We start from the raw sequence: 14,530 nt of genomic DNA, 5'->3' as shown, positions 1-14,530 counted from the left end.
GTAAGACTCTTAGAAGAAAACATAAGTATACATCTTCATGACCTGTTTATGCGATGGTTTCTTGGATATGAATGACACCAAAACCACGAAAGATTTTTAAAAAATTAATTGGATCTCACGAAAACTAAAAACTTTTGTGCTTCACGAAACCCAATTAAAAGACGGGCAAAGGATTTGAATAGACATTTCTCCAAAGAAGATATCAAATGGCCAACAAACACAGAAAAAGATACTCCATAACATGGTGCCTGGGTGGCTGAGTTGGTTAAGCGTCCGACCTCGGCTCAGATCATGATCTCACGGTTTGTGAGTTCTAGTCCCGCGTCAGGCTCTGTACTGAAAGCTCAGAGCCCGGAGTCTGCTTCAGATTCTGTGTCTCCTTCTCTCTCTGTCCCTCCCCTGCTCACATTCTGTCTCTCTCAAAAATAAAAGAACATTAAATAAATTAAAAAAAAAAAAAGATGCTCAACATCATTAGTTCCTGGAGAAATGCGAATCAACACCACAATGAGATAACACTTCACATACTAGGATGTTCTAACCAAAAAGGCAGACAGCAGTGAGGGTTGGCACGGTTGTGGGAATGTAAAATGGGGCAGCTGCTGTGGGAAAACAATCACAGCTCCATTCTTAGTATCTACTCGAGAGATGAAAACACATCACAAAAAACCTTCCAAATGAGTATTTACAGAGCATTATTCATAATAGCCAAAATATAGAAGCAACCCACATGTCCATCACCTGGTGGATAAGAAATGTATATGCATACAATGGGAAATTATTATCATAGAAAGAAATGAAGTACGAACACATACCAGAACATAGGTGAACCTCAAAAACGTTACGCTGAATGAAACAAACCAGACACAAAAGGCCAAATAGCGTATGTTTCCATTCATGAGATGCCCAGAACAGGCACATCATCAGAGACAGAAAGTGGATGAGTGGCTGTCGACAGCACGGAGGGCATGGGAAGAGCCTGGGTAACTGCCTGAGGACACAGGATTTCTTTTTGGGGTGGATGAAAGCGTTCTGCAGTTAGACTGTGGTGGTGGTTGCACAGCTTTGTGAATATAGTAAAAAACCACTAAATTGTATACTTTAGTTTTTCTTTAATGTTTATTTATTTTGAGAGAGAGAGAGAGGGAGAGGGAGAAGGAGAGGCAGAGAGAGAAGGAGAGGCAGAGAGAGGGAGAGGGAGAGAGAGACAGAGAGAGAGAGAGAGAGGGAGAGAGAGAGAGAGAGAGAGAGAGAGAGAGAGAGAGAGAGAGAATCCCAAGCAGGCTCCGTGTTGTGAGCGCAGAGCCCCATGCAGGACTTGATCTCATAAACCATGAGATCATGACCTGAGTCGAAATCAAGAGTCAGACGTTTAACCGACTGAGCCACCCAAGGGCCCCTAAACTCTATACTTTACACAGTGGCTTGGCTGCTTAGAATGTTCTATAATTTACCAAAGAAATAAGATTTCAAAATATATCTGAATAATATTTTAAATTAGATGGGAGACAGGAAGTCCAGATACCTGGTGGAGATCAAGTGAAAAGAGGAGAGTAGACACTAGCTCAAGAGTGTGTGTGTGTGTGTGTGTGTGTGTGTGTACACACACGCAGGTGCATGTGCATGATGGCTGAGAAAGGGACATGCTCTTCACTGGCTATGGAAAGAGGAGGAGGACACAGAAATTTCACTTTAGAGGGAAAGATTCTTTCTTAAACAAGAACCCACCAATCCATTACCTAACTGGTGCCACTCTGGTTTTTTGCAACAACACCTTTTATGTTATGAGGTCTTCATTTATTTAATGTTTATAATGTTTATTTATTTATTTTTGAGAGACAGAGAGAGAATGCGAGAGAGCGTGGGGGAGGAGCAGGGAGAGGGGAAGAGAGAGAATCCGAAGCAGGCTCCATGCAGTCAGCACAGAGCCCGACATGGGGCTCGAACCCACGAACTGTGAGATCATGACCTGACCTAAAATCAAGAGTTGGACACTCAACCAACTGAGTCACCCAGGTGCCCTGGCCCTCATTTATTTTTAATGTTTGTAAGGCGGAACTTCTTTAGCTCTGGATCTGTGCTGTGTGAGCACTTATAATGGGGTTAGCCCAAATCGAGATGTGCTAAGAGTGTAAAATACAGAACGGATTTCTATAGGAATGTGACACGAACCGCATTTGTTAAGTTTTGTAGTAGCCAATTAAAAAGTAAAAAGAAATAGGTGAAATTAATTTTAAGAGTATATTTAATCTAACCTAATCTATCCAAAATATTATTTTACCATGTCATCAATATAAAGGTGCTAATGAAGGAAAGGAAATTGACAGACTGGATAATTTATCACTTACAACATGTTGTGATGACAATATCGCATTTCTTCAGTAAATCTCTCACCCACAGCCCAGTGCAGGGCGCTTGCCCACGCACAGGCATGTGCTGTTTCTTTAGTTCCATATTCATTTTACTAGGGCAAAACTTACATGAGCAAAACCTCTTATTCTTAATTCCACCCATAAGTAGTAAGGAATTAAGTAGAACTATGGTGAAACAAAAATGTGTGTAAGTGTGCAGGACCAGAGAAGCAGGACGGGCAGCTGTCAGGAAGCTATTTATCCCCTTGACTGATGTTCCAAACAGATCTCATGCATGCAACTGTGTAAGCAAATAAAACCCACTTTCATTTCTTTTTAATTTTCTAAAATGTTTATTCATTTTTGAGAGAGAAAGAGACCACGTGTGTGCACGCAAGCGGGGAGGGGCAGAGAAAGGGGGGAACAAAGAATCTGAAGCGGGCTCTGCGCTGACAGCAGAGAGCCCGACGTGGGGCTCGAACTCAAGAACCTCGAGATCATGACCTGAGCTGAAGTTCGACGCTTAACCGACTGAACCACCCATGTACCTCAATAAAATCTACTTTTAGCACATTTCTGTTCCCAACATTTCAGGACTGCTTGTGCTGCATCACATGGCCTTCCATCCAGGTCTGTGGGGGTGGCAGGTGCATTCCAAAGAGGAATTTGAGTTAATCTCAAAGCAACCTTAGGGCCCCTGGCAACAGAAATTCCAGGGCCATGACTGCAAACACCCATCGTCCACCAGGGTCACGTGACTTCTTCTCTGACCATGTGGAAGAAACAGCAAAGCACACTGTGAAAACAGCCATTTTCACACTGCACAAAAGGCACATTACTAGGAAGCTTATCATTTTTATTGTTTGACGGTTAACTTACATGCCCTTGTTTGTTTGGAGACAAATGGACCACCGGATCCTGCCGCATTAATCTCCCACTGGGGCTCTCTCGGAAAGCTGGCAGTACCTTTGATACTGCTGGGAGATGGCACGTTGGCTCTGGAATACAGCACAGGACATTACGGTGCGGGCACTAAATAGGTACAAGCACATGTTGACAAATGAAGACGGCTTGCCATTGCATTTCTCAGGTCACTGACCAGCAAACTCTGAATTTCAGCGATAAGCTTGTTGAGAGTTTACACGATAGACAGCATGTCAGAAACTAAGTGGCTGATGGGTAAAGCTTGCAGCTGGTGACAGTGTGTCACGTCATACACATTAGCATAGCCAAGTACCACCAAACCAAAGGCCATGAACAACGCGGCAAAGTTAGGAATCAACTTTTGGTTCTGGGGGAAAGTCGAGAATATATGGATTCAATTTATGAAATTCATTCATTGCAAAGTGTGGCTAACCTAGCTTGGTCTACATTACCTAGACAGGCATGGATGCAATCACGTGTTACTTACCATGACACTTTGGAAATATTTTACCTGTATATTCATGCTGCTCGAGGACAAAAGAATTGAAATCCTGAGGTCCTCTATAACTGTAAGCTAAGCACAACAGAAAAGACACACAGCAACTAGTTTACTTAAGACAATTGCTTCCTTTTGGACTCCAAGCTGGCGTTCAAGATGGGGTTCCAAAGGTAAAGGCTAAGCGATTTAGCTGCTTTAACACACCGGTAGCTAACAGCAACAATTCTGGACTTCTGCAGCACCATTGCTAAACGTAAAGGACTGGGCAACATACTCTATGACTCTGACTCTCAACCATTTCCAAAAGCAGAGGCAGAGAAATGAAATCTACTGAGATGGGTGTGCCAATTAAGCTCAACTCCTCCTCTCCACTGGGGTACCAGTTTGTAACACACTGATGTACAAAGACAGGTAGGTCTGCTAGCAAATGAGAATCTCCTCAGCCTTTTCAATCAGTGACCTGAAAGTCGTTACAGCGTTTTGTTCTTACAAGGTCGGCCCTTTATACACTCAATAGAGTACGCTGAGTAATGAGAACGGAACAATTGTTTTTCTTGATTTCTCCCTGGCATGGGTTATACCAACCAAGCCCCAGATTCCATCTGACGTGCCAATTCGAGAAAGCTAGGTTATTCCTCTGGAATCGTGGAACGTAAAAAATTAGAAAAAATTTATTCTAACGTTTTATTGGAAGCCTTCGGTATTGGACGGTGACAGGCCACCAGTTGGTGTAAAGGTTTCTCTGGCAGGTTCTGGGGTATCTTACCAAAGTCATATCTTACTAACAGGATGGAACAATGTGTTGAAAAGATTCATTAGATTCATTGATATTAATTTCAGAGCCTTATCTATTAAGAGTGGGATGCCACCAAAACAAAAGTAGATGCAAGGAAGAAAAGACTGGAGGGAGGTTTATGAGAGCGAATGATACAGGTCTAGGACGAGCCTCATAATTACCCTTTCCAGTCCCAAGATACCTTTTCATTCCCCATATGACTTCACATGAGTGGGAAGTGTGGCACTGAACGTTGCACAAAGGGCTTGCTGGCAGCTTTGTTCAAAGCCTGCACTAGGAGCCAAAAAAAGCTGCTAAAGTCATGTTGAAGCAGGGATCCTTTCCACATGTGTCGTTACCATCTCAACAGTATCAAAACATATGGGATTAAAAACATTCTGTCAAGAGCGGAGCAGCAGATCGGAAAATGCTCAGGTTTTGTGTGGTGGGGGTGGGTGCCGTGAGAGTGGGTAATGACAGATGGCTTCAGTAACAAGGCACATCTCACTGAAGTTACTGGAACAAAGCAGATCTCAGAACCTGAGAATTACATTTCTCTTCCTCAATTCCTGTCTTAGCTAAATATGTCTTCATTCCTTTCTACGATGACGATGACGGTCAGTGTATTTACGGGGGATAGTCATTAAAACAGAACAAACAATGCGTTTGCAAAGATAAAAAGATGGGTCTTTGCCTTAAAAGTTTACCCTTTTCTGCCCTGAAATTCACTTCTTTTTACCCCACACTGATGGTAATGCTATAGAGATAAGATAAAGGGGGGAAAAAAGCCCACCCAACGGTCTAGATTCAAGTCCCTGATGTACCAGCTGTACTGAGGCTAACTCCCTGGCTACTGTTTTGAAACTCAGTCTTATTTCATGGGAAAATTTTGCTGCAGCAACTAGTATTCCAGTGTCCCCGTAGAACAACTGCATGTAGGGAGAGAAAGGGCTGTGCCAGAAATCCAAATGAAGCCTCACTAATGCACATCTTTCCCATCCAGCTGTTTTATGCTGCTAAGACATGTCCTCAGCTGACAGCTTAATAGCAGAGACCGGGCGGGGTGGGGGGGTGGATACCACAGGAGGGAGGAGAGAGATCCTAACCAAGCTACATATGTGACTGAACAACAATTCCATCTCTTTCCCACTTTGTAGAGTTTTTTTTGTTTTTTTTTTTTTTTTTAACTTGACATCAAGAATACCAACGAGTCTCTAAGGGCACTTATACTAGGCAAAAACAAACAAACAAGCAAGGGTCGAGGGAGATGCTTAGGACACATGTGGTTTGGCAGTCTGGCATTTTAATCTCGGTGCTGAAAGTAATTCCTATGTCCTTTCTATTTTTAAACTGGGGGCCACTTAGAATTCCTGGACTTTCCTCTCACGTCTTATTTGCTGCCCTCACTTATAGATAATCGAACTGACACTTAGTTCTCAATCACATTTGTTAACCAACGCTGTCTTCTACAACGGAATGCTTTAAGGACGTCATCAAGAGGTGGCCAAAGTCGCCTCGGTGTAATAGCAACTTGCTTCTTGGAGGAGTTAGTCACTTACCCATCTGGTCAGCAATGCTATCCTCACTTCTTTGCCAGCTGGGGGTAGATTTCCCGCTGCCACCAATATCTGACTGGGTGTTCTGCCTGTCGATGGAGGCTGGGGATCTGCGGCTTACTCCAAACCTGTGGCAATTCCCCCAAACAAAGGCAAAGACGACATCAGGGACCTCAGCCATCAGGGAAAGACAGTCCTGGGTGTAATGAACTGAATCCTAGTGACAGGCACTACCGGTTTTGCTTACGTGTTGGCATTTGTACACTCAGGCTTATGCACGCGTACTCAGGGGCCAGAGCTGTGTGTGTTACGGTCAACATACATCACTCTGTTTAAGAAAGGTACGTATGCTCGGTATATACACTGTAAACAAGGGCAGGAGACGTTAGCATCAAGCTAACCTAAGAAATATAGAATAGGAAACCCAAATTTTCTAGCCCACGTGTAGCCAAGCTTGGACTGTCATTCACAGGCAAGGGAAAGGCTTCCCAGTCCTAATGTTCCGTGGACATCTTCTAAGTGGAATATGTCAGGGGTTTCTCTGAACTCAGTGAGCTGCTAAGTCACTAAGTCATTCATTCCTGGAACAAGTATTTTCTGAGCATTTGCTCTAAGGTCTGAAAGACAAAGACGACTATCGTTTACGTTACAGAGTGACCACTTCTGAATTGTATACATTTTAAATTGCCTTTTGGGAAGGGCAATTTGGAAGTAGGTAAACTGGCATTGGCATACATAAAGGCAAATGTCTATTTCTGGAAAGAACAGTTAACTATTTCATGAGCCAGTTTTATTTTGCCCTGTGCAGAATAATAATATGTGCCTAATTAAAGCATATGCCTTGATTAGCAATATCGGCAAAGTAAATACCAACTGAGCCCAGGAAAAAAGGCTGAGAATGTAAAATTCAAGGACTTACGTGGACATTTATAAATTTGTGTGTGGTTACTAATGAGCTTATGAGTAATCCATATGATAGAAGATTAACAGCCTGGAATGACGGATGCTTACAATACGTGTCTTATTTGCCACAGACTGATAAACACATGGAGAGAACTAGCAAGTTATACACTGTAAGAGAAAGAGACAAGGAGGAGGGAGGCCTGGATCTGAGTTCCAGCCCCCCACCCAAAGTCTCAATTTATTTGTTAAATGGCAGTTCCATTATATGGATCTGGGGAGAAGGACCTATATAAAAGCATTTGCGAAGCAGAGAAGGCTGTAACATTAACCCGCTATAACCTCCTCCTAGCTACTTCTGCACAATGACCATTGTTTACAAACTCAGTCATAAGCCTTGCTAAACAAAGTTACCTCCATTATGATAAACAAGCAACTTGATTTACGAAAATTTCAGCAAAAGGTGCTCATTTAATAAAAAAGGGGGGGAGGAGTGGTTCCTTCAAAGACTGTGTGTGGATTTCAGTTCTGCCTTTCCTGTAAGCTGGAAGAAAATGGCTAAAACTGTTTGCATCTTTGTGTGTATTTATTACTTGATGCAATAATGCTTATTTTCATTAACAATAACAGCAAAGGGTGGTGGAGACGAGTCACTAATTATGATCTTTGCCATCTCCTCCCTAAGTAGGGTCCTTATTAAGCTCATGTCTTCCAACTGGCCCTATGATTTTATTCTAAATTTTCAATAAATGAAGACATGTCCACAAAAGCACAGAGATAAAAGTTAAATATGAATTCTAATCTTGTTCTTCCTTTTTGGTAGCAGTGGAAACTAAAGACAACTCTTAAAACCTCTGGATTTAAAGTCAAATGTTTTTCTGGCCATCTGGTTGTATGTATGGATGTATGTATGTATTTAATGTTTATTCCTGAGAGAGAGAGAGAGCACGAGCAGAGGAGGGGCAGAGAGAGAGGGGGACACAGAATCAGAAGCAGTCTCCAGGCTCTGAGCCCGACGTGGGGTTCGAACTCACGAACCACAAGATCATGACCTGAGCCTAAGTTGGAAGCTTAACTGACTGAACCACCCAGGCGCCCCTATTTTTTTTTTTTTTTTTAATCTGGCTGTCTGGTTTTAAATGAATGACAAAGTGAGGCTGTCCTTAAATCCTGCCTTGAAAAGCATGTATCATCTGGCTGATACTTGAGGCACATTCAGTGACCACGAACTCTAACTCACGAGCTGGTCCATGGCTCTCCAGAGCAGGCTCACAGCCTGTCCTCATCGTGGGCTGGAAACTTCTTCTCTACAACCTTTACTGGTCTCAGTTGCCTTCATGGACAAGCTTCCTCCCTCATGTAAGAGTGCTGGAAGAAAGCTGTAGTGGCCTGCCTACCTCTGTCTGTGCTTCTCGCCTTCAGGCTGTACACCCTCAGTTATGCTTCCCACCGTGATCTCCAAGCTCTTCCATTTACCCAGGTCATCCCTCCCTCTGCCACGATCTGCCTCATCAACATTGCTCAAAGCGTGCGGCCCGAAAATACATCTCCAAGGATGGTAGAATAGACCCTATGTCTTTTCAACAGTGTTGTTTCCTACCTATCTCTCATTTCCATACCAAACTGGTGCAGGTGCTTTCTCCCCCACATGTAAGTGCAGTGGGCATTACTAGTCACCCTGTTACCTCTCAGCTGATCTGGGTGGTCTCAGTACCCCCACACCAGGGAGTGGGCAGGCACGCCCTGCACACAGGCAGACACTGGGCCCACTGAAACGGAGGGAACAGGACAAGTGAGCAGATCACACTTGTGGACAACCACTGTGTACTGATCTGATGTACTGGTGTTACTCCACGCTTCTGAGCTTCTTGAAGTTTAGTATTAATGGGTTTGCAGCAGGCCACATACACTCCTGCCTCACGGTCAACTCGTACACCCCTATTTTTACTGGGCTAAGTTGTAGAGTAGACATGATCATCTTTCTCTTGGTAAGAGTAACTTTAGAATCCAACCTGGCCCATGGGCGGTGCATGTGAATCAGACAATGGACAGTCTCTTGGGTCACTGATATATGCAAAAACTGCCTGGGATCCAGACTAAAGAACCGTATCATTACCTTCTTGTCAAAGATCACCCCAGGTAAAAAAGATGTTATACAGTATGGCAAATATCATGGGTAACCTCACAAACAAGGGAAAATTCCTCAACACCACCTACAGTCGGGTTAGCATCACACATCAGGTTGAAGAATTACCACCTTACTGAAAACACTGTGTAGGGTGGGCACTGGAACCATGTTTCCGACATTTAATATTCACCAAAACACTAAGGTTTCGGCTTACATTTTTGGTATACGTTTAAAGCGTATCCCAGTCATAAGAAAACTGCTTTTGTTGTTGTTGTTAGCTCATTTATATTTTGTTGTACTAACAAACAACAAGTGTTGTTGTACTAACACTAAAGTTGCAGCGGATTCTTATTTTTGAAGTAAAAGCAGGGCATTTAAATTCTACTAAATGAAACAAGGAATAATTGGTTAGGACTTGTGGTATGGTATGATAATAATACTTAACTCATAAAACCTTTTGCAGGAACTCATGAATAAGAGATACATTTTTTTTTCCTAATTGTCACTGAAGTAAATAAGAGAAGACATGTGCATTTTAGATATACTACCCAGGGAATCTTGCGGAGGACCCCGCGATGCAGGAGGGGCAAGCATATTGTGTAGTGGTTTTATTACCTACTTTCTTCTAATATAAATATTTAGCATCAACAACAAAAAAATCATACTTAATAGCTGTAAACCAACAAATGCTAAAGATAAAAAAAATACCCATTATGAAGGTAGTCTTAGTAAGCCTGACTATTTTGTAACATGGAAAAATCTCAAAAAAGTAACCAAATCATGTGTGCGTTTGTTAAAAATGTATTTGGGGGAAAACTCAGAATAGAAACATGGGTTTTTATAAATGCCTCACATTTGATTTTCAAATGGTTTTGAGTTCTCCATCAACCTCCCCAGAGAGACACCCCAGCAGGAAGTCTCTGACAGTTCTTTGACTCTTGCTCTGGGCAAAGGTGGCATGTGTGGGTCACATAACATTTTGCTGCTAATTACTTCCCAACTTCTAGTCGGTTGGGGTCTGTTTTTGTTTCTGTTTTCCTATCTTTTTAGTAGCCTCTCAAATCAGGTACATTTAGCCTTCAGTCTCTATGTCTTGTCAAAGGCAAACAGTTACCTTTGGGTGTTTCGTGTTTTCGAAAGAGATGAGAAACAACAACCAACCACAGGCCGAGATTGCAGAAGCCTTTGAAAGTGTGAGAAAAATAATTTTAAGTTTCGAACAGGATGATGGTTCCCCCTACTCTAACAGCCACACAAACTCCAGCCAGTGCAAGAAGCATGCTCCCGAGCGTGCTTCAGAGGAAGTGACAAAATCTGTGCCGTAAGACTAGGACAGTGCACGCGACTGCAGAAAGTGATGAGGTCTGATTTCTTTGTTTCGGGGGCCTTGGAGGCTAGAGAAGGATGAAGAAACCACTTCCTGAGAAGTGGTTTGAAGCAGACATTAAAACATCTTCTATCTGGAATATTGACCGCATTCCCCCTTTGGCTCCTCCTTTGTAGATGGGTCAAGGCACGTCTGAGTCACAGGTGAAAGGCAGCGATGGGGGGCAGGGGGCGTGCGGAGGGGCAAGGGCACACCTACCCTTCGGGCATGGACTTCTGCCGGTAAGTGCCTCCGCCAGAGCCCGTCTCGCTGGATGAAGACAGGTTGCTAGGGGAGTTCCGGCACTGCTGGGACCTCGCGAGGGCCATGGAGGAGACCGTCACGTAGATGTCTGAGCCAGGAGACAGCCTGCGAGAGCAAACCAAAAATATGCAGTCAGTCCAAGGGGAAGTCCCGAGGCAATGCACCACGGATAATATCCTACCAATGCGACAGAGAAAGCGACTTCATGGAGATAGTGAAAATGAGGCCAGCTGGAAGCCTACAAAAGAAACTTCTCCATAAAACTACTCCCTTAGGAACAGCTGGAAAATGGCTTTGAAGATGGGGGGGTGGTGTGGGGTGAGGGGACATCAAAAATAATGGGGGAAAAACAACATGTATGTTTCCAAAAGCTGCCAAAATTCATTAGGTTGAATTGATTGTGCAGTTTCCTAGAATGGCAGTGCAGAGGATAACTGAGCCCCAGTGACATTAACATAGCAATTAATTCCAATTTTTCACACTGGTTCTCTCAGAGTCAAGGACCACACTGAGCCGGTGCGTTCTCCGCGTCTTTGTCTTGGGGTGTTGTTACTCCAAGTCTGGAATGAATATGCAGATTTTGCTATTTGGTATTTGTAAATGTGGCTGAGCATCACCATATAAAAACCTCCAACAACAACAAAAAAAATGCCTAGAACGTCAGTTGTTGAACTTCTGCGATGTCCCAGCAGAGGTGTGTGCTCTGCAGATGGTCGCCCTGCTGACTGGCTCTGGGGACAGAAACCAGAGCTCTGTCATCAGGACAGACATAGACTTTGTCCTTTGCCTCCTCTGTTCCAGTAGACAATAGGGCAACCCCGGGGACATCAGTAAGTGAAGCTGGCACCTGTGACTGGGGGTAACCTACATCTTCCTACTGATGTTTTGGTTCAGAGGGAACGCTGGCACAAATCCCTCGACTCCTGTGGCAGGGCAGGGCACTTCTGTGCAAGAGCGGAGTGAGAGGAATCGAAGTCACTCGTTCGGTAAGCCAAGCCTCTTGGTTGTAAATCCACCGCTCAGTGCTAAAAGACTTGTGTCCCCCAGAGCAGGCCGGGTTTTCTTTTCTTACCAGGACAGCTTGCAATGGGTCTGCACGGTCAATGCTTTCACATGAAAAGCTATCTTTTTACCCAAACTAAAGTTCTGAAGCCTGGCGACGGAACCCGATCCACTGAAACCCAGAATTTTCCAACAGCGAACCTGTGTGCCTTCTGGAGCAGGGCAGGATAGGGTTTCAGGTTCGGGAAGTTGACAGAGGGGTTAACAGAATCCCAACGAGAAGCTTTTCTCACAGAGAAAGGATGAGGACAGATGCTGAAATTATAACTCTCAAATCCTTCTATACCCAAGAGGCGGGTCTGACTTGAGAATCCAGATCTCTCCGCTCTGCCACAAACCCAGAATCTCCAGCTGTCTCCTAGACATCGCCACTGAACAGCCTCGATAGCAGCTCAAATTAAACCTCATCAAACCTAACAGGTTTTTCCATTCCCCGGCCCAGCCCTTGAAACCTGCTCCTCCTGTATTTGTTATCTCAGGCTGAACACCTTGAAACCATCTCCCCCGTCCCTTTTACTCATCTTCCATGTCAACTCCTCTAATTAAGTTCAACTTTTGATGAGTAGAAGCTGTGTGTCAGGCACCCTGGGTGCTGGTCTGGACAACACACAGACTTAAGAAGTTAACTGGTCTTCAGCCTGCTGATTGTCCTCCAAACTCCCTCCTCTCTAGCCTGGATCAGCACACCTGGGCCCTAACTGGTCTTCAAAGTCTAGGCTCTGCTTACCCCATCTGAAGCCATCCCACATGCTTCTCCATAGCTTCCCTTTGCCTACAGAATAGAGCACCGAATGTCTGGCCCCCTCTTCCAGGCCTTGGACTGTCTTGTTCAAGTCCCTTCCCCTCTCCATTCCCTCTTCCTGTCTCCCTGCACCCTACATTCTAGACACATTCAGTGTGCCCCTATTCTCAAACTCAGCTACCAAATGCATACCTTTACTCATCTTGCCCTCTCTGCCTCTCTTCCCCCTTTCTTACATAATGTCCTTTTTCTCTGAGGCTTAATTCCAACATCATATCCCTGAATTCATAGATTAATTAGAACCTCCTTGAGTCCCACATGGTCTGTTCTTTGCACCATTACATAGCACAACCTTTAGCACAGTTTTATGTGTGTCTATCTCCACAACTAGATTTGCTTCTTAAGGGGCAGGACTGAGACTTCCTTATCTTTACAGCTCTGACTGCTTAATACATGTTTGTGGAATGAAGGAGAACATCAGCAGTGCGGGTGGGTTCAGATTAAGGGCCCACAGTGGGGCACCTGGGTGGCTCAGCCGGTTAAGCGTCTGACTCTTGATTTCGGCGCAGGTCGTGATCCCACGGTCTGTGGGTCTGAGCCCCACACTGTCAGTGCAGAGCCTGCTTGGGATTCTTTCTCTCCCTCTCTCTCTGCCCATCTCCCGCTCAGTCTCTCTCTTTCAAAATAAATAAATAGACATTACAAAGAAGAAGAAGGAAGAAGAAGACGGGCCAATAGTGACGTCAGCTGCCTACGCCAGGGGTTCCACTAACGGTGGGTGTGTATCAGTTGAAAAACAGTTGCCTGCTAATAATAAAGTGCCAAAATTAGTGGATACTATACTAAGAGCAATGAAAACAGATTCAAAATTAATACTTTCCTTCAATGTGAGAAAAAGGGATGCTGGAGTTATAACCAGATACCCCTGAGCATATCATCAGTCTGACAGGTAATGGCAAGAGAACTCGCTGGTAATGGCTCCTCTAGGTAGTACCAAATGGTGCACACCGAGAATGCTCAGGTAAGGCCCTTGGAGGAACGGGATGAGAAGCTAGGGAAAGAGGCAGAGCTCCCATGCTCCTCCTGTTATCGCCACCCAGACTCAGAGAAATACCAGCCACACAGTGGTGCTCTCATGAGGATACAGGCTTAGGAGAGGGCTATGTGTGGGGCAGCCACGGCAGGGTCAGGGACCAGTGGGGTCTTGGGACACCAGCTCATCCCTACTTCTCGGTAATGTGTTTTGATAAAAAGAGATCAAGACCCTTCCTTAGGTACCATAAAATCCACATCTCATTTCTCTTCCATAAAGACATCTCCCAAATTTCTCCGTTTATTCTGAAACAATGGAAGAGGTACGGATTAAGGAGCAGCGTGGATCCAAATGTAACAAGACACCACACTCCTCTCTATCTTAAGACTTTGGCTTCTATAGGCGCGGGCTACAGAGAAACTTCAACTACAGTTTCACTTGTAGGTGCTTGAATTTTCCCACCGTGAGGGGGAGGAGGTGTTACAGAAAGATGAAAACCAAGTACCATGTTAACCTTAATGTTAACATACGTGGTCAGGGCCAGTGTTAACATCTGGGGGCCGATGCAAACTCTCTCTTCAGGGTAAACAAGTAATGCCACTGAATTGACTGCATGGTGAATGTTACAATGTTTCTGTTTCTGTGAGGAAGTAACCACTGATTCCACAGGAAAAGTCAAGATGTAGCTTACAATTGCATTTAGAGCCTGTTTTTCTGACTCTGCTCTCTAAAAGGAACATTACTTTAAAATAATCTCATGCTAGTTCTCAACCTTAGCTCCTTTATTTGGCAAATGTCTCAGAAAATTCTACTTGGTTACTGGAGTTATCCCAAAGTGAAAAAACAGCATTTCCAGGAGGCCAGCATTCACTCCCATCCTTCTTTTGCATTTATGTAACTCAATAGTGGCTTTGTTTTCTGTCTGTTCAC

The 14,530-nt window shown here is 44.1% G+C and overlaps 1 protein-coding gene across 28 annotated transcripts in view; it reads right to left on the bottom strand.

Moving 5' to 3' along the window:
- SIPA1L1 (signal induced proliferation associated 1 like 1) overlaps window positions 1-14,530 on the bottom strand; it is a 363,206-nt gene that overhangs the window by 38,684 nt on the left and 309,992 nt on the right. For 26 of the 28 annotated variants that reach the window (XM_053224633.1, XM_053224634.1, XM_053224635.1 and 23 more), the window contains 4 exons: window positions 10,719-10,868; window positions 6,109-6,233; window positions 3,787-3,849; window positions 3,231-3,349 (listed from right to left, as the gene is read on the bottom strand). In XM_053224633.1, coding sequence (XP_053080608.1) covers window positions 3,231-3,349; window positions 3,787-3,849; window positions 6,109-6,233; window positions 10,719-10,868 — 457 coding nt within the window. The remainder of the gene's footprint in view (window positions 1-3,230; window positions 3,350-3,786; window positions 3,850-6,108; window positions 6,234-10,718; window positions 10,869-14,530) is intronic. The other 2 variants (XM_027066072.2, XM_027066073.2) reach the window with 1 other exon arrangement.

Source organism: Acinonyx jubatus, chromosome B3, assembly GCF_027475565.1.
Source record: "Acinonyx jubatus isolate Ajub_Pintada_27869175 chromosome B3, VMU_Ajub_asm_v1.0, whole genome shotgun sequence".
NCBI classification, from domain to species: domain Eukaryota; kingdom Metazoa; phylum Chordata; class Mammalia; order Carnivora; family Felidae; genus Acinonyx; species Acinonyx jubatus.
This window is presented reverse-complemented; position numbering and strand designations above follow the sequence as displayed.